The sequence below is a fragment of the Rana temporaria genome, chromosome 7 (genome assembly GCF_905171775.1).
Source record: "Rana temporaria chromosome 7, aRanTem1.1, whole genome shotgun sequence".
Taxonomy (NCBI): domain Eukaryota; kingdom Metazoa; phylum Chordata; class Amphibia; order Anura; family Ranidae; genus Rana; species Rana temporaria.
In genome coordinates, this window is record NC_053495.1 from 117,560,640 (window position 1) to 117,584,254 (window position 23,615).

The 23,615-nt window shown below is 40.5% G+C and overlaps 1 protein-coding gene across 4 annotated transcripts in view; it reads left to right on the forward strand.

Moving 5' to 3' along the window:
* The window catches only part of DENND1B (DENN domain containing 1B), a 324,137-nt gene that overhangs the window by 189,026 nt on the left and 111,496 nt on the right, over positions 1 to 23,615 (forward strand). For all 4 annotated transcript variants that reach the window (XM_040359884.1, XM_040359885.1, XM_040359887.1 and 1 more), the window contains one exon: positions 22,562 to 22,662. In XM_040359884.1, coding sequence (XP_040215818.1) covers positions 22,562 to 22,662 — 101 coding nt within the window. The remainder of the gene's footprint in view (positions 1 to 22,561; positions 22,663 to 23,615) is intronic.

The following is a 23,615-nucleotide window of genomic DNA, read 5'->3' on the forward strand; positions in this document are numbered from 1 at the left end:
GAGCCTAGTACGCATTTGATCAAACCCAATGATAGTCATCGTCCATGGCAAATATTTGTAATGTGATTCGACTGGAAATCTCCTGTTGATCTGTTATTCAGTGGTTGAAATGTAGAATTTCATGTTTTTGTGTGACAGTCACATTACAATATAGATTAAAGTAGTTGTAAAGGCTAAAGGTTTTTTACCTTAATGCATTTTCTGCAATTTTTAGGGGGATTTTTACATAGATCCATGAGTATAAAATGTGTTCTTGTAGACTAGAGCATGTGTATTGAGGTTTATAGGGTACCATTGCATTGCACCATTGGGAATAACATGTATTGGATTATTGTAGCGTCATATTTCATGGCACTGAGTGTGTCTGGACATTTCTTTTGAGAAAAAAAAAGCCTTCTTCATTCATTCAATCTCCCCCAGACAACTTTTAAGTGTGTGACTCACTCCATTATCCACCTGCTCACTTTTTTAAAAAAATGATAAGGGAAGAGGACTGACTTATAGAAATTGTGCTTTAAATACATTAAGTAAATTTAGCTTTTTTTTTTTTCTTTTCTTTCTGTTTATCAAGAGTTCTTAACACTCTTTCATTTCATTGGTTCCATGAAACTCTTGAGCAACATAATGAGTTTTCTGATTATTCACACATGCAGAAGGCGCATAAAAAAACAGTGAAGAGCTTCTTACAATAGTGTCTGCCATCACCTGGATGCACATAGATGTTCCTTTGTGAACCAAGAGGTTTCTTTTTTAGAGTGTTCTCTATAAGCCCCCTCCACCTTGTTCTAATCTACTGTACCTTCAGTCCTTACGCATTTGTGCACAATGGTTTTCTTGTCCTCTGATTAATTACGTTTTTCTGTTCATGCTCTCTGTTATGCTATGATCAAGAAGTGACTAAGGGGAATGTAAGGTAGGCACCTGCAGTTACACTCTTTATCAGGTCACATCAAGTTATGTAGTCAGTGACGTAGGCAGTGTGCCTGAGACCATTTTCTATGGCTGCCATACAGTTGCAATAAAAATGTGTGAACCCTTTAGATCAAACTGGAGGTCGTTCTAAATGGCTTCTAAAATGAGGTATGACCATTAAATCAGGTAAGGTTTTATTGAACATTTTTTACATAACACAGACAAATAAGACCAATATGGTACGGTTCCACGCCTTTACTTCACTTAACCAGGTGTGATCTTTAAATTTGAGTTCCAGGTATGTGTTTTTTTTTGGATTCAGTCAGGTATTAAATATGTATGCTTACACTGACACAGATTGTAATTCCATACCTGGCTGATCCCTGTGCAAGTGGAGAACCACTTTAGATGTTGCTGCTAATACAGTGATCTTCGCTATCTTCTAGATCCTATTCTGAGCCATCTGCCCTGCTGCATAGTAACCATGATGTCATTAGCTCAGCATAGGTGCCGTTTAGAGAACACCTTGTATTTTCTCAATTAATACAGAGTTTTCTTTAATTGGATGAGGTGTAAAAACGAGGCAGTGACTTCATGGGAAATAAGCAAAACATTCTCTGAATGCCGCCCGTACCATGCGGGAGATTCACTGTGGTTATTATGCAGTGGGGCAGCTGGCTCGGCACAGGATCTGGAGCACAGCAGGAATCACTGTAGTAGCAGCAGCTACTCTGCTTCTACAGGGAATGGCTATGGCTAGGTATGAAGTCTACTTACATTTGTAGCTGGACTAATGTAATTAAAAAAAAAATACCTGAGGTTCAGCTTTAACTTGAAGAGAAACTATTCTGGTTGTGGGGCAATTTTATTTATTCTTAATGGACCACTATAGCAAAAAATATTGTATTCTGGTAACTATATGCCATTAATACCGTTAATGATAGTGTTCAGTAAATTAATTGATTTAATTACAAGCATATATTAATTCTCCACAATTATGTGCAGGCCTAGCTTGAGTGTAGGCTCTTTTCCTAATTAAAAATTCCACGTTTTGAAGACTTTCACCTACTGAGCTCTGGGAGAAGGCTTTATTCCAACAAAGAATATACAGATGAATGTGTAAAGAAGCTGAGCGCTTCATCTGTTGGATGGAAAAGTATATTTGAAATATTCATATGCAGTATTTTATATTTTCCCAATACATTTTTCAAATAAGAAAGAAAAAAAAAATGTATACAATACATTCCAGTTATCCTGCTTACATACTTTGTATACCAGTTACCAGGTGCTGTATTATCCTTCAAATAAAAGCTCACATTGAGCGATATTGCTAATTTTGGAAAATTGGCCAATTGACTTTCCCCCTGAGCAGGCTTTGTTGGGCAAAGAAAGTTAAACAGTCCCCTCATCTGAACAAGGTAGTTTTTTTTTTCTTCTTCTTCTTCTTAAATCTGCACTTCATTTCTGGGCACCAATTTATAAAAAGGGTGTTTGTAGACCTAGTTAACTAATTCAGGGCTTGAGGAGCTTTGCTATGGGGAAAAATGTATTATACCAAATTTTGTAAAGCTGACCCTACACCAGAAGGAATTAGTTCAATTTTTTTTTTGCAACGTTTAATTATCTAATGGTTAGTATTGTCATATCAACGTTTTTTTTTTATTTTGTATTTTTTTTGACTGCAGTGATAAGAAACTTCAGCGGAGGATGAAAAATTTTTTCTCACAAAAAGTCATACATCTTGTAATAAAAAAATAAGTTTTAAAGCGTAACTAAACTGTGCCCCTCAATTTCTCCTTCTTAATAAGGGCAGTACAAAACATTCTGCATTAATTTGAAGCCTGTTCGCATGTCTTACTTATTTTGAAGTGGTTTTTAACCACTTGACGTCCACTCTATAGCCAAATGATGGCTACAACGCGGACCTGAATTTCCAGGAGGCTGTCAATAGACGTCCTCCCCTTTGCACGCGCCCCGCGCAGGGCGTGCGACACGATGTGATCACAGAGTCACTGAGACTCGGGTGATCACAGAATCCAAGTCCCGGCCCCTTACCACATGATCAACTGTCAGCCAATGACAGCTGATCATGTGATGTAAACAAAGCTTGGTAATCGTTTTTATTTTCTCAGAGTGAGGGAAAAAAAAGTCGATCGCCAGCTTTTGTGTAAGGGACATCGGTCCCCAGTGGAAGAGGCACATCCGCCTCAACAGTGCCCACCAGTACCGCCTGCCAGTGCCCACCAGTGCAATAAAGTGCCACCTATCAATGCCCACCAGTGGTGCCAATCAGTGCCACCTAGCAGTGCTTGCCTATCAGTCCCGCCTACCAGTGCTGTTCAGTCCCCATCACTGCCACCTATCAGTGCCCATCACTGCCAGCTATCGGTGCCACCTATTAGTGCCAATTCTCAGTGCCACCTATCAATGCCCTTCAGTGCCACCTCTGTGTCACCTCTTGGTGCCCACCAGTGCCGCCTTTATCACTGCCCACCAGTTCCCCCCATCAGTGCCCATCAGTGCAGTCTCATCAGCGTACATCAATGAAGGAGAAAAATTACCTGTTTGAAAAATTTGATAACAAAATATAAAACGGTTTTGTATTTTTTTTTTTTTTTATTCTGTATTTTTTTTTTAACAAAGAATAAAAAACGTCAAATACCACCAAAATAAAGCTCTGTTTTTGGGGGAAAAATTATAAAAATGTCATTTATGTACAGTGTTGTATGACCGCACAATTGTCATTCAAAGGGTGAGAGCGCTTAAAGCTGAAAATTGGTGTGGGCAGGAGGGGGTTTAAGTGCCCAGTAAGCAAGTGGTTAAAATCTTGCTGGTGCCATGTTAGCTTATGTCTTCCAAGTCCACAGAGCGCTGTACTTCTGTGCTGTTTATGGGGGAATCAATTGATTTTCTTTCCACAGATTGCAGGAAAGAATATCAAATCATATATGGCCTGCCTAAGTGTTCGAGTAGATCAGTGCACTATTATTAAAGTATAAGGCTAAACTTTTTCTTCAGGTTTTTATATAATGGAGATGTTTTTGGACACCAGTCAGGTTTTTATTGCTGTCTGTGTCCAGTTAGGGAGAATCACACTTTCTAATTTGAAAGAAAATCTTACTTGAGTTCAGACTAGGAATAGACAGGTAATCTTCCAATAGGGACACTAGCTTTGGTGACCCCTGTGACAACTAGGTATTACCTCACTTTGGAGGTATTTCCTCTCACTACCTGTTTAGGCTATGGGAATGGATGTAAAGGGAGATCTCCTCCTAAGGGACACACAAAAACCCAATGGGGTTATAAACGTCCTTTAGCCCAGGTTCCCACTGACAGCGGGAATGAAATTGTGCGAGTTCAGCTGAACTCGCACAATTTCATTACCGCATGTCTGCCCTGACTTTGGGGGCAATTTCAGAGACATCTGTGCGGGTTGCTGTACAGATGTCAATAGAAATCACAGCACTAAGTTGGCAAAAGTAATACAGAACCTACTTTTGGGAATCGATGCGATGCCGCGGACGGTGCCATTGCCAGCAATTGCCGCAGATTTGACATGCCAAATCGCTCCAATGTGAACCAGGGCTTACTCTATGAAAAATTAAAACAAAATCTGCTTATAATATAGGTATTTACCTCTGTGTATGATGGTAAAGAAAGTCTTTGCAAGACAAATATTTTTGCTGGCGTCTTACTGGTGCACAGAATATCCCATTTTTCTCTCCCAAAGCATTCCATCAGAAGGAGTGAGTTACGCTTATCTGGGGGAAGGAAGGCGATAAGGTTCACCTTTACAGGCCGACAGTCTTCAAGGGCAATGTTTTATCAGAACAAGAAAGGCTAATTATTAGAAAAATATATTTAGATATCTGTATGAGAAAAAGAAAACAAGACCTCACCCAGCTAGCCGCCTACAATTCACTACAAAGCTAATCCTGCATGCCTTTTCATGTTTTCAGCTATAAATCTCTGTGAGATGGCAAATTTGGAAAGTGGAATAAAAAGATGCAAGATTAACTCTCTGCAGTAAAATGTTTTAGAGTATAGTTAAAAAGTGCATATACGAGTTTAAATGATATGTGCAATCATATATTGTAGAAACTGCATTTCTGTTTGCTTTACACTGGCTTTTCACCCTTCTTATTTTTTTGTATGGCAGTGATACTAGGGAAAATACATGTTTAAAGGCCCAGGCAACCTATAGATGGTATTCTAGTTCTGGGTAGCTCCTAGTGGATTAAATCAATAGGAGGCTTTATAGGGAACAGTGAATCTGTAAGCATAAAGACCTCTAAACCCACATTTCTAGGTCCACAGCCATAACAAAAGAATACATTGTCACCATTGAGTCCTCTTTTACAGCAGCTGGTGGTGCAGCAAGACTTCATAGGTCTGTGCATATGGGTGAAAAAATGCTGCATTTGTAGCCCTGTAGCTTTTTCTGAACACGGGTGAATTGTTGTCTATGGGACAATACAAACCGTTGCATAAAGATCAGTAATGCAGTGATGAGTTTAAAGCTGTAAAATAAAAATAGAAAATTTTACAATTGGGTATAGCAATTTACCCGCATATACAAGTATAAGAATGAAAATGTGAGTGTATATGCGGAAATTGCAACACTGGCAGAAAAGGATGACAAATTGTATACACATATGCAAGTTTACACACATGTACACGCATGCCGGACATAACTTTTTTTTTTTTTTTTTGTTTAGGATCTTTTGCCAGCAAAGTCCTGTGTGTAAACATAAGTAAATTACTTCCATGTTCAGGAGGTTATAATGCATGGAGTAGAGAAGGAACCTCTGTCTGGGAGATTTAACTAGGCATTTTTTGATTTAGACCAAAAATATCTGTTTATATCTTGAAAATCAGTTTTGGTTGGAATGATGCTTTAATACACAACGTAGAACATGGAACTGGAGGTTAAATGCAAGCTATATTGGTTTTGAATAAATTGTATTATATTTGTTAGTTTTCATTACATAGATACAGTGCTCAGTATAAATGAGTACAGCGCAACAGATTTGTCAGGAAATCTTTGAGAACTGTTGAAGAAAATCGTCATGCAAATTCACTGCAGTTGGCTAAAGAAGTATAAAGCCAAACTGGGGTGATCGTTTCCCATGATACGATACGGCATATACTGCAGAGGAATGGCATGCATGGGTGTCGTCCACAAAGAAAGGCTCTCCTAAAGCCCATGCACAAAAAAGCCTGCCTAGAATTTGCCAGGGCCTATGCTGAAAAAGACTACTTTTGAACTGATGGCTTCAAAACTGTATAGCGTCGCAAAGGTGAGGAGTACAAAGAAAAATTCATGGTGCCTACAGTGAAACATGGTGGCAGTGTTCTTCTGTGGTACTGCATGAGTGCTGCTGGTGTCGGGGAGCTGCATTTCATTCATGGATTTACGAATTCAGAGATGTGCTGCTCTATATTGAAAGATAAGATGCTACCATCACTCTGTGCCCTTGGTCGTCATCCACTTTTCCAACATGACAAGGCCACTATTGCATTTCTGAAGAAGAACAGGGTGAAAGTGATTTAGTGGCCAATATGTCTCCTGATCTGAACCCAATGGAACACCTATAGGGAATTCTGATGAGACAAGTTGAGCATCACTCTCCATTCAGCATCCAGGCTCTAAAATAGGTAATTCTTGAGGAATGGAAACAGATAGATGTTGCAATATGTCACTAACTTGTTCATCCAATGCCTAAAAGACTTGGTGCTGTCCTTACAAATTATGTAGGTCATACAAAATACTGGATGTAGTAGTTTTGGGGTGTATTTATTTTTGCATCAACTAATTTGAGTAAAACTGAAGATTTTGTACTCAAAGTTATATTATTAACCTTTCATGTAATGAGCTAAACATATGTTCTATAAAACTCAGTTTTAAAAGTTTAAAAATTTTGGAAATTGTTATTGTGTTCATGGCGATATTGGTTAAAGACTTACTTTTCAAAAGGATGTACTTATTTATGCTGAGCACTGTATATGCTTTATATCATACATATTTGCAAAGCATTGTAGGTTTTCAGATTGTATCTTAAAGCTAGTCTGGTGAACATGTGAAAAAGACCCCAGTGCTCCACTTGATGGCTGTAAATGGAGAATATCCATATGCCATATGTCTTTTATTTACGTTGCTTAAAAACTTAATTTTTTTTTTGTCAAAAATATAGTAAAATATACTGTATAAAAAAATAATTTAATTCTTCTGCCAGTTACATGTCATACATTATATTGAGTGCTGGAGTTTGTTTTTCTGTCTTATAAATACAAAGATATATATATATATATATATATATATATATATATATATATATATATATATATATATATATATATATATATATATATATATATATATATATATATATATATCTTTCTAAGCTAGCTGCTGAAATTAGTTTATAAATCTTGTTAGTGTGCCTATGCAAAATTCCTTTTTTTTTTTTTAGTTATTACTATAATAATACATTGCAAATGAGGAACACATGATAGGAATGAGCAATAAAATGATAGGCTAAATGCTATGGCATCTCACTGTTGTAGAGGTGGAAATATAAGGACTCTGTAACAGCTCTGGTGAACGGAGTGAACCACAACTGCGGTTAGCAAGGATTTCAATGCTCTTCTATATGTGAGAATTCAGTATTGGGCCCCAGGCGTCACTCCACACAAACAGGATTTTGGGGGTTCTCTACATCATCTCTCTCTCACATAAAGAAAGGCGTTGAGCTACTAAGGATGGACGCATTACAACATGCGACCAGAGCTTAGCGTTTAAAATTATAGTATACACTTTAAAGATTCCAATGTACCTCTATATGCAAGTGATTATCAGTACAGGACCACAGGCGTCACTCCCAGTAAACAGGAGATTGGGGGTTCTCTACATCATATCACTTAAACATATAGAGATGTATTAGGCCACTAAGAGAGATGGTATGAAATACCATCAACTCTTAGCATAGAAAAGTTAGAGCGAACATGTTCAACAAGTCAGGGCAAGGCCCATAGGTACTTTACAATTATGTCAAGCACGTAGTAAATAGGAGTTGTAGAGACAACTAATAGTTGCAAATGAGAGGCAATATAGCTCAGGTAATAATAGTTGCATATAAGAGGCAATATAGCTCAGGTAATAATAGTTGCATATGAGAGGCAATATAGCTCAGGTAATATAAGAGTAGATGTCCCTTTAAGATATTCCTTAGCAGACAGTCATAGGCACAACAGTCTATCCCAGGTAGTATGTTAATAGCCACAAGCCAATATAAATAACAGCAATGGATGGAAAGTATGCAGTAGATCTTCTTATAGCACTACAGGTGACACAATAGCTACTTATCCATTTGCAGGGCGTCAGTGTAGAAAGTAGGGAATCCATAGTAAATGATGTCCACAAGGAAGGCCTCAAAGGTTGTCCCCGGCAACGACAGTCTGTTGCAGCAATGATGGAGGAGTTGCAGGCTGGTCAGAATCTCAGCATGGGGATTGATTGCACCATTAGATGTAGCATGGCCGAGCTACGGCTGACAATAACAGAACGGTGTGCAGTCAGCACACCGCTCTGTTTATAGCAAGGGGCAGCTATAGTGCATAAGCACTAATTCAAAATGAAGCACCGTATGCTGTGGAACACATGCGGCGCCGGGTGATGACGTCATCGCACGGTCGCCGTAATGCGTTCCAGCGTGGAACGCACTATAGAACGGAGGGGGCGCGAGGATCGCCTGTTACAAACTCCCATCAGTCAGATGAAGGTTCTAAAATTTACCAATACTTCGTAGGTTGCATAGAGACAACTACTGGTGGCCCATGGAAATGCAAAGCAGCCTACTGTTGTGACACATTGCCACCAGCAGAGCAAATAAGGAATGTTTTTTTTTTTACTAGAACCTAATTTAAATAACTGCCAGTATAGGGATCTGTAATGATGCACTCGGTGTGAAATGGCATAGTATGTGTTAAGTAACAATATAAATATACAATATACTGTTCCAATATACTCATACAACGTAAACACCCCATATATGGCATCCTGTTTGTTTAGTTTGTTAAAAATGTGTTTCAAATTTTTTTTTTATTACTCTTAAAGGCAAATAGTCTACTCTTCACAGTTTTCACTGATTTCCCCAGCTGTTAACCAGCACTTTTGGGTGTGAGTTGAATAGTGTGAGCTCCCCTGCATATTATGAATGCACTTGCACAGCCCGCTGAGTTATGTAGGGGCTGGACGAAGGAATAACCGTGTTTAGTGGGAAATGTGTTATAAACACACCTGTAAGTGTCCGATGGTAATGATGCTTTTAATTCTGCGCAAGAGAGGAGTGGACCATCTACCAGAGAGGTGGGTATTTAGGGCTCTTTTGCACTAGAATGTGGTGCAGGAAACCCACATTCTGTGCACGTTCCCAGCACTGTGTTCAAAAGTGTGTAATCTGCTGCAGGTGTCACTATAATCCTAATGACATGCAGATTGCATATACAGTGCATTTCCCTGTACTAGTACTTTGGTACCATGCAATCTGATGCAGTGCATCTTTAAATAGTAGTACATGCGCTACTTTTTCTGCACTAAAATGCATTTTATGAGAATGGCATCGCATTGAGTTGCACACGAATGGCATAGGAACTCGATCAGTGTCTGAACTGGCCTTTATCCTTTTCTTTTGTAGGTTACAGCTGCAGTATGTTCATAGAAAAGAACATGCTTCCCTTCCCAAAATCATTGTCGCTTCAGGTTTCATTTTGTACAATGGACATAGGGAAATGTATATTCCTCTGACTTCTCTCACTTAACCTCCTAAAGCAGGTAAATGTGGTCTCAGGCTCTTGGTAAGAGCGGGAGACCCAGGGAACCGCATGCTGTGGGAAACGGCCTTGTAGCCCACACTGTGAAAGTAATCTGGCAGCTATACAACCTCTGGATCACTCTTACTTCAGCTTGTGCTTAACCCTTCATGCTATGGACGCACTATGCAAGTTCAAAGAGATAAAGTAGTTAATGGGAGCGTAATAGAAATTGGCCAGCGGCAGGACATTTGGCATCCAATAGCAAAGAGAGCCACAGTGAGCTACTGCCAGCCAAAGCAGTTATATTACACAGTGATGAAAAGGCATGTGTTTCTGCTAAAGCTACCTGAAAAAGGTAATTAATCAGATTGGGATACTGGTGCTGTATGTAAGCCAAGCTAATTGTACAAGAAAAATTCCACAGCCAAATATGTTCTGCTAGCATTATCCACACTGTATGGTATTACATTTTTTATCCTTTTTTGCATTGATACATATGCTCTTGTGCGATATTATTGTCCAACTTCCTATGGTTTTTGTGAGAAACTTTTGACCTATTGACCCTAAAAATAGGCATATTAACAAGTCTGTTGACATGCGCCACTCCATAGAGGTGACTGGGAGGGTCCAATTAGGTCTGCCTAAAATAATTAAAGTGTAGAAGGGCCCTTATAGTTTTTCTATAATGGTCACTTTTGGTGGACTTGTTTGAATGTAAACATGGAGGAAAATATAAATGAAGGCATGTGATGAAAAACATAAAAAAAAAAAAATTCATACACTGAATATTGTCGTTGCATGTCTTGGCCCAATACAGTTTGCAAAGTTTTTCACTGTAGTTGTCCATTAATATACATTATTGCAAATGCACACATGAAATATATATATTTGTGTGTGTTTTTTTTTTACAAAAAAATTGCCAAATATATAGTTATTTAGGCATGCAAGCTTTTTCCTTCCTTTTTGAAGATTAACGTTTTCCTTTTATTGTGAAGATGAACCTTCACAATAAAACAAAGGCCCTCTTTTTAAATCTTGTGTTACCTCTTGAGCAATTTAAAAACTGCAAACATTTAGAGATTAACCTTTTTATTAAAATAAATATCAAATGTATTAAAAATAAATAAAACTTGAGCTGCAGCTTTAGCTCTTGTACACTCTGACACACAAACACCCTGGACAGATACACAACACAAGAATGAATCATGGTTATACAACAAGGCATCAGCTCCCCTCTCCCTGTCTTGGAGCCATCAATGAGCCAGATCCCTGTTCTGTAGCCACGTTGGTGCCTCTTTGGCTTATTCAAGCGTAGTCACTCCTGTCATATGCTTGTATGATTGCTCCCCCTCAGCATGCATCCCATAACCAGCCAAACAAGGCTTTACATGGCTGGTCTGCGCCTGACACAGGACTCGCTCTAGTGCAGCTGGTGATGTGTTAACTAGAGTGTGTCTGATAATGCAGACGACTACATGTTCCTGGTGTGCTCTTGTCTCTGAATGGGAAAGCGATAACCCAGTATCTTGTAACTGTATATTGCTTTGTATCAACTCTGTGTCCTTAAAGATATATTCTGCCATCCCAAAAAATAAATAAATGAAAAATTCTACTGTCTTGGGTGTTAATCTGCTTAAAGCATTTTAGCACCAGCTGTACTGGAAACATATAGAAAGAAAGTGAGAGGATGAACTGGTGAGAGATGGGCAGCAAAGGCAGAGTCCATTATTCTGCTATGGTTGGCTTCAGTAACCCCAAGAATGTACCTAATAATTGCCTTTGCAGACCTTTTTATAAAACTGCTAGTTGCCTGGCAGTTATGCTCACCCTCTGACTTACTGTAAATACTTTATTAGTTACTGACCCAGAACATTATGCAAATTCATTTCATTCACCTGCCCATGATCCATGGGGAGATTGTGGTCGACAGGTTGTCAAGCCCTGTATTAGGGTGGACCCAGGCACATCTGGCACGCCCTGTATGCACGCCTGTGGGTGACCCAGAAGAGAAGTACAACCAAAAAAAGCTTTGACCATATTTCTCATTACCTCATAAAAAAAAAAAAAAGTTTACTGTAGAAGAATAGAGTGCACACTTATCAGCTATGTGTGATACATTTGGCAAGGTGTAGCAGGGTCTGTGGTGCTTTAGGGATGAACATTTGTATGGTATTTCTATACAGACATAGAAATAGCTGTATTATCTTAGGCCCCAAGGATATGGCGGCAGTAACCTCTCCCTGATAGTTAGTTCTTGATGTTTGCTGTCTCCCTATCATAGTTGGAACATTTGCTAAGGCACCAGAACCTAAACGTCTCCCCTCAGCTTTCAGCACCTTTTCCTTACGTATGCTTGCTGTCCACATGTGTGTTTTTAAGATATTTCTTTAGTTGAGCTGGGACTGACTGCCTCCAGTCCAGATAATTGCCAGGCTGCAGCCAGCTCTGAAATTGCTCTACTTGTTATCTGCAAAGATTAAGAAAACAATAAAGTCAGTGTGCAGTGTATCTTCTACCAGGTGCTGTACTCTTTATACTGTAATGCTCCAGTAGGTTCTATTTGCTGCATTTGAATGTACATTTGCCTTCTCTTCAGTATAGGTGGTAAATACCACCACTCCAGCTTCCCTACCGGTGTCTGGGATACATGCACAGACTGCACAGGCAAACTGACAAATTATGGGGCCCCCTAGACAATAGGAGATTATGGGGCCCCCAGGCAATAGATTATGAGACACACAGTATACATACACACAGAACACACATACACACACTGAGAAGGTACTGGAGAGGCGGGGCAGCTATAATCTTTTATTTTTTATTTTTTAAACACAGATTTTTACATACTGTCCCTGGTTTTACTGAGGCTGACAACCCTGGTGGGGGCCCCCTAGTGGCATGGGGCCCTCGGGCAGTGCCCGAATGGTCAGTCCGCCCCTGTGCACAGCAAATAGCTGGTTAAATTATATGCGGCCTGATATTATGGCTAGTGGCTAATGCTTACAACCTACACCATAATTCTGTTAGATGTTGCAATCCTATTCTGTCTGGGTTTTCTGACATGTATACATATTTCTCAAAATCAACCCTTAAGCACTAATAATTGGTCATATTTTTAAATTTTCCACTGTCCTGCACTGGTTTATTATTCTATTATTGGATTGTTAGTTATCACAGCTGTTTTTGCTAAAGGATAACTTAAAAACATTATTTTTTAATGGTCCCTGAGGATGTGGTTAGAGTGGGCTTTTTAATAACTATATAAGTCTCTATGAATAATTTCTTATCATGTCCAGAAAAGCTGCACCTTTTTATCATTACAGTGGAACTTTACTTATAACAACTTGATAAAAAATAATGTTCTTTAGCAAGGAACATACATCTGACATTAATAATTATGCTACCAAAATTAGTGCGTGCTGTAAATTGCCTTCAACATTGCTCCAGTTCCTTCTTGCTGGAGGCTTCCGTTTTGCTGAAGCAGCAGTAAAGCAAATGTAACCCCTCTATATAGTGTTTTCAAAAAACAGTTGGACCCCTTTCACACTGGTGCGGTTTGCAGGCGCTATTGCGCTAAAAATAGTGCCTGCAAACCGACCCTAAACCGCTGCTGCTGTTTCTCCAGTGTGAAAGCCAGAGGGCTTTCACACTGGAGCTGTGCGCTAGCAGGATGGGAAAAAAAGTCCTGCTAGCCACATCATTGGAGCAGTGTGTATACCGCTCCTTCCCCGCTCCCGCCCATTGAAATCAATGGGACAGCGCGGCTACATGTGCAGCACCATGGCAGTTGCAGATCACACAGAAGCAGCTTCCTTAGCTGTAAAGGATAGAAGGGCTTAATTCTGCTTCAAGACTGTCAGCAGATCAGCCTCTACAATTTCATGAGTGCCTAAAAATAGAGAGCAACTTGGCATGTGCAGAGCAGGGTGAAACTGTATTACTGAATTTTAAGCACTATTTTAATTTAAAGTTTTACATAGCTATACCTGCAAAAGGTATACCTGCCTGAAGTGATCTAGCAGAACTTGATTTTCTCTCTAAAGTTCATCTTAAGCTCAAGTCATTGATTTTGCCTTGGCTGGGATGATGCAAGGCAGTCTGCTGCAGGCGAGAGGAAGCATTTTCCCTGTCTTTTCCTCAGCAGGGGGCTGATCTGTGTCAGGGCCATTCCCACCAGAAACTGTGCTTTTTGATGTATTTTCCACATTTTTTTTTTCTAAGCATTTTTGGCATGAAGAAGGACAGGTCATCAAAGGGGACAAACTTGTTTTTTGTTCCCAGAGTTGCATTTTTGTACATTGTGTTGCGTTTATGCACATTTGCTATTGAGAAAAAAATACAGCTTGTTATTATTTTTACTGCAACGCATTGCAATGGTGTGAACTGTGGTGGGTCATTGGCTGACCCTGATTTTGAACTGTCTATTAAGTGTGCCTGCATTAAAAAATGCATCCCACGGCATTTGGTGTGAATGGGCCTTCGGACATATGTGCGTTTACACGTTTGTGTCATCTCTTATGGGATAAATAGCTGAAAATGTACACTGACCCCTTAAGGTCCCTAAACTTAGAGTGTTACTAAACCCACAACCGTAAAATCAGTCTTTATATGTACTAAAGCATGCTTGTTATACTCACTGTGGAACCTAAGGGGTTAATCCTCTGCATTGTGTAAAAAAAAAAAGCTGGTTGATACTGTCTTCTCTGATCTTCCCCTTCTTTTACTGCCCCAATCCATCTGCTGATAGAACCGAGCCTTTGAAGCACTCTGCACATGCTCAGTTTGGGGTGTTTTGCGGGGGGGGGGGGGGTGCATGTGATCAGCACAGGGCCAATCAGCACTGTCCAGACAGAAATTCAGGAGTAATGCAGCCTCATGGGACAGTCAGGGAGAATGAAAACTACTACTACAAGCTTTAACCAGTGCTCGGCCAGATACTGATAGAAGTCACAAGACTGCTATATATTGCTGATGAGAAAGGGGTATTTAGCATAGGTAAATGTACAGTTGTGCTCAAAAGCTTACATACCCTGGCAGAATTTATGGTTACTTGGCCATTTTTCCGAGAATATAAATGATGATCAAAAGTTGACACAAAGGGGTTTGAATGGCTATTAAAGGTAACCACCCTCACCTGTGATCTGTTTGCTTGTAATTAGGGTGTATAAATCATCAATGCGTTTCTGGACTCCTGACAGCAGACCCTTGCATCTTTCATCCAGTGCTGCACTGACGTTTCTGGATTCTGAGTCATGGAGAAAGCAAAATTGTCAAAGGATCTGCGAGAAGAGGTAGTTGAACTGTGTGAAACAGGAAAGGGATATAAAAAAAGATATCCAAGGAATTGAGAGTGCCAATCAGCAGTGTTCAAACTGTAATCAAGAAGTGGAAAATTAGGGATTCCGTTGAAACCAAACCACGGTCGGGTAGACCAACTAAAATTTCAGCCACAACTGCCAGGAAAATTGCTCGGGATGCAAAGAAAAACCCACAACTTCAGGTGAAATATAGGATTCTCTGAAAACATGGGGTGTGGCTGTTTCAAGATGCACTTGAAGAAAGATAGGCTGCATGGTAAAGTCGCCAGAAGAAAGAAATTACTACGCAAATGACACAAGGTATCTCGATTTACAATACGCCAAATGACACAGAGACAAGCCTCAAACCTTCTGGTACAAACTCATTTGGAGTGATGAGACCAAAATGTAGCTTTTTGGCCACAACCATAAACACTACATTTGGAAAGGAGTCAACAAGGCCTATAATGAAAGGTACACCATTCCTACTGTGAAACACGGAGGTGGATCGCTGATGATTTGGGGATGTGTGAGTAGGACTGCAACAAACAATAATTTTCATAATTGATTAGATAGCCGATTATTGTTTCGATTAATCGGATTTAAAAAAAGTAATATGCCATTTTTTTGTTTAAAATAATATTGAAAAACACCAATGGTGGGGCACTATTTCTCCCAGGAACACAAATAATGGGGTACTATTCCTCCCAGGAACACCAATGATGGATCACTATCCCCCCCGCCAGGAACACCAATGTTCAATGATGGGGCACTATCCCCCCCAGGAACACCAATGCTGGGGCACTAACCCCCAGGAACACCTGGGGGTACTATCCCCCCCCAGGAACACCAATGATGGGGCACTATCCCCCCCCCCCAGGAACACCAATGATGGAGAACTATGCCCCCTCCCCCAGAAAAAACTGTTATAGGGCACTATCCAACCCCCAGGAACACCAATGATGGGGCACTATACTCCCCAGAAATACTTATGGGGCATTTGTCCTCACAGAAATACCAAAATGAATGTTTTGCCAAGTTCAAGCACTGTATTAAAAAAAGTCGCTACCTTATATCACAGTTCACTGCTCACGACTGCTTCTTTTCTCTCTCTCTTACCTTGAGGCAGAAAAGTGTGTGGGGCTGAGAATACCCCATTGATGTCAGCGAGGAGGAGAGAGGTGGACGTGCCCGTTCACATGAGCTCCGCTTTGAGAATACAGAGGTGCCGGCTTGTACACACTACACAGGGGATTGTAACACTTGGACAGAGGCGGGAATGCGGGACTGGGCAAGGAGGAAGGTGCGTGCCGTTAGCAGACCAACTAATCGATATTGAAAATCGTTGACAAGGATTTTCATTATCGATTCATCGTTTCAGCTCTATGTGTGAGCTATAAAGGCACAGGAAATTTGGTCAAAATTGATGGCAAGATGAATGCAGTATGTTATCAAAAAATATTGGAGGAACATTTGCATTCATCAGCCAGAAAGCTGCGCATGGGACGTACTTGGACATTCCAATATGGCTGATCCAAAACACAAGGCCAAATCAACTTGTCATTGGCTACAGCCGAATAAAGTGAAGGTTCTGGAGTGGACATCTCGGTCTCCTGACCTCAATATTATTGAGCCCCTGAGGAATGGGCAGTTTCTCTTGTGATTATGATTTAAAAAGAGTAAACACAGATGATTTATAATAAATGGCTTCAGCCAAACACTAACCATGAGTGAAAAGAAAAGCTTTTGTGTTATTCATATTCTCTGAAAAATGGTCAAGAAATCATAAATTCTGCCAGGGTATGTAAACTTATGATTACAACGGTATTTAGCATATAATTTACTAAAATAATTGCATTTCTATGTACTGTGGGAGACCAGGTATAGTGAATGCAGGGTCCTGTATTTAGTAACGCTTCAAGGGGAAAAAACATATCTAATAGGTCAATATTTATTAGAAACCTTTTAGAATAGTGATATGAGAGCTTGAGAGCTGCCACAGCTTCCTTGCTTTTGATGTTGCAATTACTAGGGCTTTTATTCTTAATTTTACTCCACTACTTGTTAAATCATTGACCTGGACCCAGACATGCAAATGATTGTTCTGGTTGAGTGACTTTGTGGTGATGGAAACATGATGGTGATGGCTACAGAGTAGATACCTTTGGGAAGAAATGTTGAAGTGCCTCCTTGAGATGGAGATTGTAAGCCTACCAGCAGCCAGACACAAGAAGTGCATACTCCCAAAGCTGCAGGGAAGAAAAGACTCCTGGTGCACACCTGTACTAATGTCAAATTCAGGGTGCTCAAAGCAACAGGATAGATAACACTATCCTATACTATAAAGGCCATTGAAAGTTGTCATCACTTCATTTTGTCAAGGCTTAACCATATTTGGTAGGGATGCTTTGAGTTCAGAGCCATGCTGTTTTGTGTGCTTTCAATGTATCTGCACTATAAAAAAAATGACTAATTCCAATGTTTCACCCTCACTATGCATAAAAAAAAAAAAAACATAAAGTCTTTATCGAAAAGTATGGAAGTCACCTTAACTTTGTGCTAGTCTGTGAGACAATACATTGAGATCATTTAAAAACTGGAGAATTAGGCACTATATTTCTCACTATCACATGTCTCAACAACAACAAAATGGTATAATGTGAGGGCACACACTTGACTTAACAGTATTTCTCCAATGTGCCTACTGCCGATCGCTCTCCCTAGTGCAGCCAGCTAAACCAATGATCCCATTACTTCTAACCCCTTTTGAAGCACACTGCTCAGCTAGCAAAGCTTGCACTTTTTGTGTGAAAACATTGAACTGGGTCTCATATCTGTAACTGCTACAAACCATTTTTTTTTTAATCCAGTGAGGATACCTGTTGTGGTTCACTGAAAGCACATAGCAGCACATGCACATTTACAATCCTACAGAGATCCTGCAGAAAATGAATAGATGTTAGGAATAAGTATGAATAAAACATTGAAGGGGGGTCTCCTCATAGATGTAACTGCTACAACCATTTTTTTAGTCCATTGATTATACCTGTTGTTGGCCACTGAAAACACATACCAGCAGCACACGCATATTTACAATACTGCATGGGTCCTGCATTAATAGATGATATAAATAAGTATGAATAAATTGACAAACAATAAAAAAAAATACATAATTTGCTGAAGTTTGGAAGTTAAAATAAATCCCAATGTACCACCCTAGAGTTTTCACGGTGGGGTTGATTCACTAAAAATGGAGAGTGCAAAATCTTGTGCCGCTGTGCATGGTAGCCAATCTGCTTCTAACTTCAGCTTGTTCAATTAAGCTTTACGCTTCATTTTATCTATTGCTTCAAACACTGTTGAATATTTTTTTGCTTTGAGCTCAATTGTTACATTTTAAAAAAATGTTATTTAATTGAGTTTGTCATGTGTGTGAAACATGGTTGTCAGATTCTTTCTTCTGTGATAGGCAATGATGCAGAACTTATCAGAAGCTGCCACGTATCATGATTATATTTGCATGTGGGACTGTAGTGTCTTATTGACCTTTTTTTGTTGTACATTCAGATATTTTCCCTTATTTAAAATTTATATAGGACTCTCCCGAATATTTGTTTTGTAAAGTCACCTTTGATCTGTGGTTTCTAATAAAAACATCTAAGTCTTTACAGAGCACCACAGGAAGAATGCTCCCATTCTTTCACCTAGTCATTACTGTGACTATGTAGTCCCAAGGGAGACCACATACCTCCTGTAAATTTGAACACCTGAGAGGTCCAGGACCTCACTCCCACTGCTGCATTTGCTTCTCAAGATGGATTTCTGCAAATATGATGGCGCAGAACTCGGCGTACTCAAGCTAGAGGAAAGCAATGTAGTAGAAAGCCAACAAACTAGTTATTGTATTTTATTGATTTGTTTTTGCAATCGCACTATAGTGTTTTAAAAAGGGTTAATGCTAGTTTGTCTAACAAGTGATTGATGTTATACTGTCACCAAAAGACAGCTGTATGGGCAGTGGTGACAGTGTGTGACAGAGAGCAGTCTCATCCCAAGAGAGTGTTCTGCAAGATAGGCTTAGCTCCTGTTATCACGACCCTTTCCAGATGCTCCCTACTGCCTCCTGGTTCTCCCTCGTTTGCCAATCAGTCCTAACGAGCTCTCTGGGGAGCATTCAGGGCTTGCTGCTAGCCACATTTAGTAGGGTTAAATGAACTTGGGTAGCCAGGGCTCTGACTCCCATAACAGGCCCAATTATCCGTGTTCTGTAACGATCAGGATCCAAACGGCACATCAGAGGAATCGGTATCTGCTGTGGTACCAGTGTTTCATAACATACATAGAACAGTCATCACACAATAACATAATCTTATGTACTTTATATGCATTTAGACATTTTTAGAATGTTTACTACATCAAATTATCTGTAGCGTTCAACTAATTGTCATGTTTTTTCTTTAGCTTACAGATTTGACACAATTTTTGATGCTTTGGTGATTTTGGTGCTTTAAAATTTTTCTGTTATTTGTTAATGCCTATGAATCTCAGAAGGGTGCTTCAAGGGTGCTACTAGAAACAAAGAATCATTTTTACACTAAGTGGCATACATATAAAGCAGTGAACGTGACTTTGACCAAATATTCACTGGTGGTGAATCAATCACTGTAATTTAAAGTGCATGCACCTAGAAGATTCAACTACAGAGAATGTTTGGTGAATGTGAGATTCACTGCTTTGTTAATATAACTGTCGGTGACAGTTAAACCTTTATTCAGAGTATTAATTAAAGCCTGGAGTAGACACTGTGCTCGGGCTATGTCACATTGGCCAAATACTTTGCGTGATTAAACAGTTTAGGGGCATGTTTTGTGATCTTGGTACCGACAGTCTGGGCCAATTATAAAACCTAGAAAAAATGGAGAATGAGGTGCAACCAAATAGCCTGTATATGTCAATTATCCTATATAGATCTAAAAGGGAATATATATATATATATTTTTTAATGAATGGTGTGGGTGCTTATAATGTAAGTGTATATCTGTTCAAATTCTATATTGTTTCAGATAGAGTGGAGAAAGTTTAGAAGTCCTGCTAAGTTTTTACTGTTATTCAGGTTTTGTAAAAGATTATTCCACTCACTTATTGTTCCGGTGACAGTATATTCACCAAACAGGAAGTACCAACACAGAGGACAATAAAAATGTGTATACTTAAAGTGATTGTAAAGGCGTGTTTAAGAAAAATAAAATAACAAACATGTTATACTTACCTCCTCTGTGCAGTTAGTTTTTGCACAGAGCAGCCTGGATCCCCCTCTTCTCAGGTCCCTCTTTGCTGCTTCTAGGCCATCCCTCCTTTGAGTGCCCCTCAGCCTGCAGCTTGCTACATGGGGCACCAAAGCCAAGTCAGAGCTCGGTGTATCCAATCAGACAAGGAGCCCCGACCTGACCCTGCCCTCTCTCCCCTGATTGGCTGACTGACTTTGAAAGACGCTTAAGTCAATGGCGCCGCTGCTCTGTCTCAGCCAATCAGGAGGAGTGTCCTGGGTGGGCGAGGGGATCGTGGACATCGCTGGAAAGAGAAGGAGCTCAGGTAGGTAATGAGGGCGGTGCTGGGGGCTGCCACACACAGAAGGTTTTTCATCTTAATGCATAGAAAGCATTAAGATAAAAAACCTTCTGCCTTTCCAACTCCTTTAACAATGTAAGCCTGCTTGAGTGCGGTCATGTGATCCCCTGACTGCACAAGTGACTGTGGTGACTTCACAGAATAGGAGAAAATGCTCAACAACAGCTGGGTAAACCTGGATATATAACATGAAACTACAATCAGGGTGCCCAGCCTACAAGGCCAGAACTTCTGACTTTAATTCTACTTTTGCTTATGCCCAATAGACCATGCTGCTATGTAAAAAGTCCTGTGGTACAAATCAGGTGTTCTGGGAACACAAGTTGCTAAGCCTCAGCAGCAAGACATTCTACTCTACACATAAAAATCTCTCCTTTTTATGCACATGCTTTATCATTTAGAAATAATTTATGCATGCCTTTTACTTTTAGTAAACGGTATCATCATCTACCTAGAGATGAGGTGGATAGTTGAATCAATTTTTTACTTTTGAGTGCTGGAATTGTTAAGTTATTGATTAGGTGTACAGGCAATAATTTTACTGCTTACCTGGTATTTGTATATATTTTTTTGTATACTGGTAATGGCGATGATCAGAGACTTATAGTGGGACTGTGATAGTGTGGCAGCCAATCTGACACTGACGCAAGGAGGGATGTGTCAGGCCCCGTACACACGACCGAACATGTCTGCTGAAACTGGTCCGCGGACCAGTTTCAGCAGACATGTTTGGTCGTGTGTACGGCCGACCGGACAGGTTTCCAGCGGACATTTGTCCAGCCGACCGTTTTCCAGCGGACAAATGTTTCTTAGCATGCTAAGAAACATGTCCGCTCGAAGCCTGTCCGTCGGACATGTTCGGTCGTCTGTACAGACTCACCGTACATGTCCGATCGGCCGCCATCCCTCGCATGCGTCGAATCACTTCGACGCATGCGTGGAAGCATTGAACTTCCAGGGCCGCGCACGTCGCCGAGTCATCGGCGCGGCCACGTCACCACGTACCGTGTACGCGCGGATTTATGTCTGATGGTGTGTACAAGCATCAGACAGAAATCTCCGGGCGGACATGTCCACTGAAAACGGTCCGGCGGACCGTTTTCAGTGGACAGTCCGTCCGTGTGTACGAGGCCTCACTGTACTAATGACTGGCTGGGAAGGGGTTAAGGATGATCAAGGGGTTAAATGTGTGCCTAACAATGTTTAGTGTATGCACTTTGTGCTGCTTTTACTAAGCAATGCTTTGCAGGGAGGAAAAGACCTGCATGTTGCTGTTATCTGTAGAGAAGTGTGTTGTTTATCAACACAGGGTTCTCTTCTGTCATTCAGTCAGCGGTTGCCGGCCATAAATCATTGATCAGAACCTGCTGATCAGCTTGTGTATGCAGCGAATGACAGCACAGTCTTCGGGGTCTGAGCCCGTATGTGCTAACAGACCTGAAGAAGGCTACGATGTATAGGTATGCGATTGTGCGTGTACGAGCAGACCTGCTGCAGTAAATGTACTGAGGTTTGAAAGTGGTTAAAGGCATTTTCATTTTGGATCGAGTAAGAGAGTTATAATCCTTGTCAGTTTTTTGCCCTCTGTGTTCCATTTGGGAGATTTTCCTTTCACTGTAAGTGAGAGGAAAAGATGGGGAATGCCTAATTGTCACCTGAACTATTATCCCCATTGGAAGATTTCTGGTTACAACCCAAAATGTATTAACAGTACAAATAAACAGGGTGATTTTCCCTACTGGGTGCACAGACAGCAATGAAAACTTGACAGGGGGTTTTAATCCTTGTCAACTCTGTCCAAAAAAAAAATGTTTGCATTTAATTCTTTTGAAAGCTTTATGTTGCAATATTTTCCACTGCTGTGTTTATGTTTATATATGCATGTAATGCGCTTTTGATCTCTTTTGCAGTTAACAGCCTGTGTTCACGCTTCTGCTTCCCTGCTGTACCCCATGTACTGGCAGCACATTTACATCCCAGTTCTTCCTCCACACCTCCTGGACTATTGTTGGTGAGTATTATAATAATCAGAAATTACTGGAAAAAAACTTGGCACTCTTGCATTGATTGTTACTAGAGCTAATGTCAATTTAGAGTTTGTTCTCCCTGTTCACATAGGTTTTGTTTCCAGATTACCAGTTTCTTTTCACAACTTGATATATACTGGTGAAGTCATTGGCCTCCAAATAAATTAATCCTAAAGTGTGTGCTTTTATAGCTGTGTTGGGGGTCAAAAGATTGTAAGATGTCGTGGGTCAGAGATTAATATTAGCCACTTGCCGACCACAATACCTATACACAGGTTGTGGTTTGCAAGTGGCTTACTGGGATTATGGTTGAAAATAGCCATATACCCGGTATTGTTTTTTTTTTTTACTGCCAGCAGCTGGCTTTCTCTTGAAAGCAATCCTGAGCGGCTCACAAGCCACTGGAACACTTTTAGAAGTGGCGGGAAGGGAGGTCCCCCCCCCCCCCCTCGCGGCACTTGCCGCCCCCCGGGCAGGAAGTCGAGTGAGGGCAAGATGGCCACCACTCGATTCTATGACCTTGGAGGACCGGAGCAACGTCACTTTCACCTTCCGGCCTCAAAGCGGAGTTCCACTCTTTTTTTTTTTTTTTAGTTTATTAAAAGTCATCAACTACAAGAAGCATAGCTGCTGACTTTTAATAAACCGCCACTAACCTGCCCCATGGTCCATCGATGCGGCCGCCCGGAGGCTCACTCCTCTCCCCCTACTCTCCTCCGCGCCAACATAGTAACTGTGGGCACTCGACTGTGACAGCTTACGGCTTCACGGCCGGACTCCACCCCCCCCCCCCCAAAAAAAAATGACATGCCAAATGTGGCATGTCAGGGGGCGAGGCGCGCTTAAAGCAGAAGTTCCAGTTTTGGGTGGAACTCTGCTTTAAAGGGACACTTTTTTCTTTTTTTATTGCTTTGAAGTGTAAATGTGTGATCTGAGG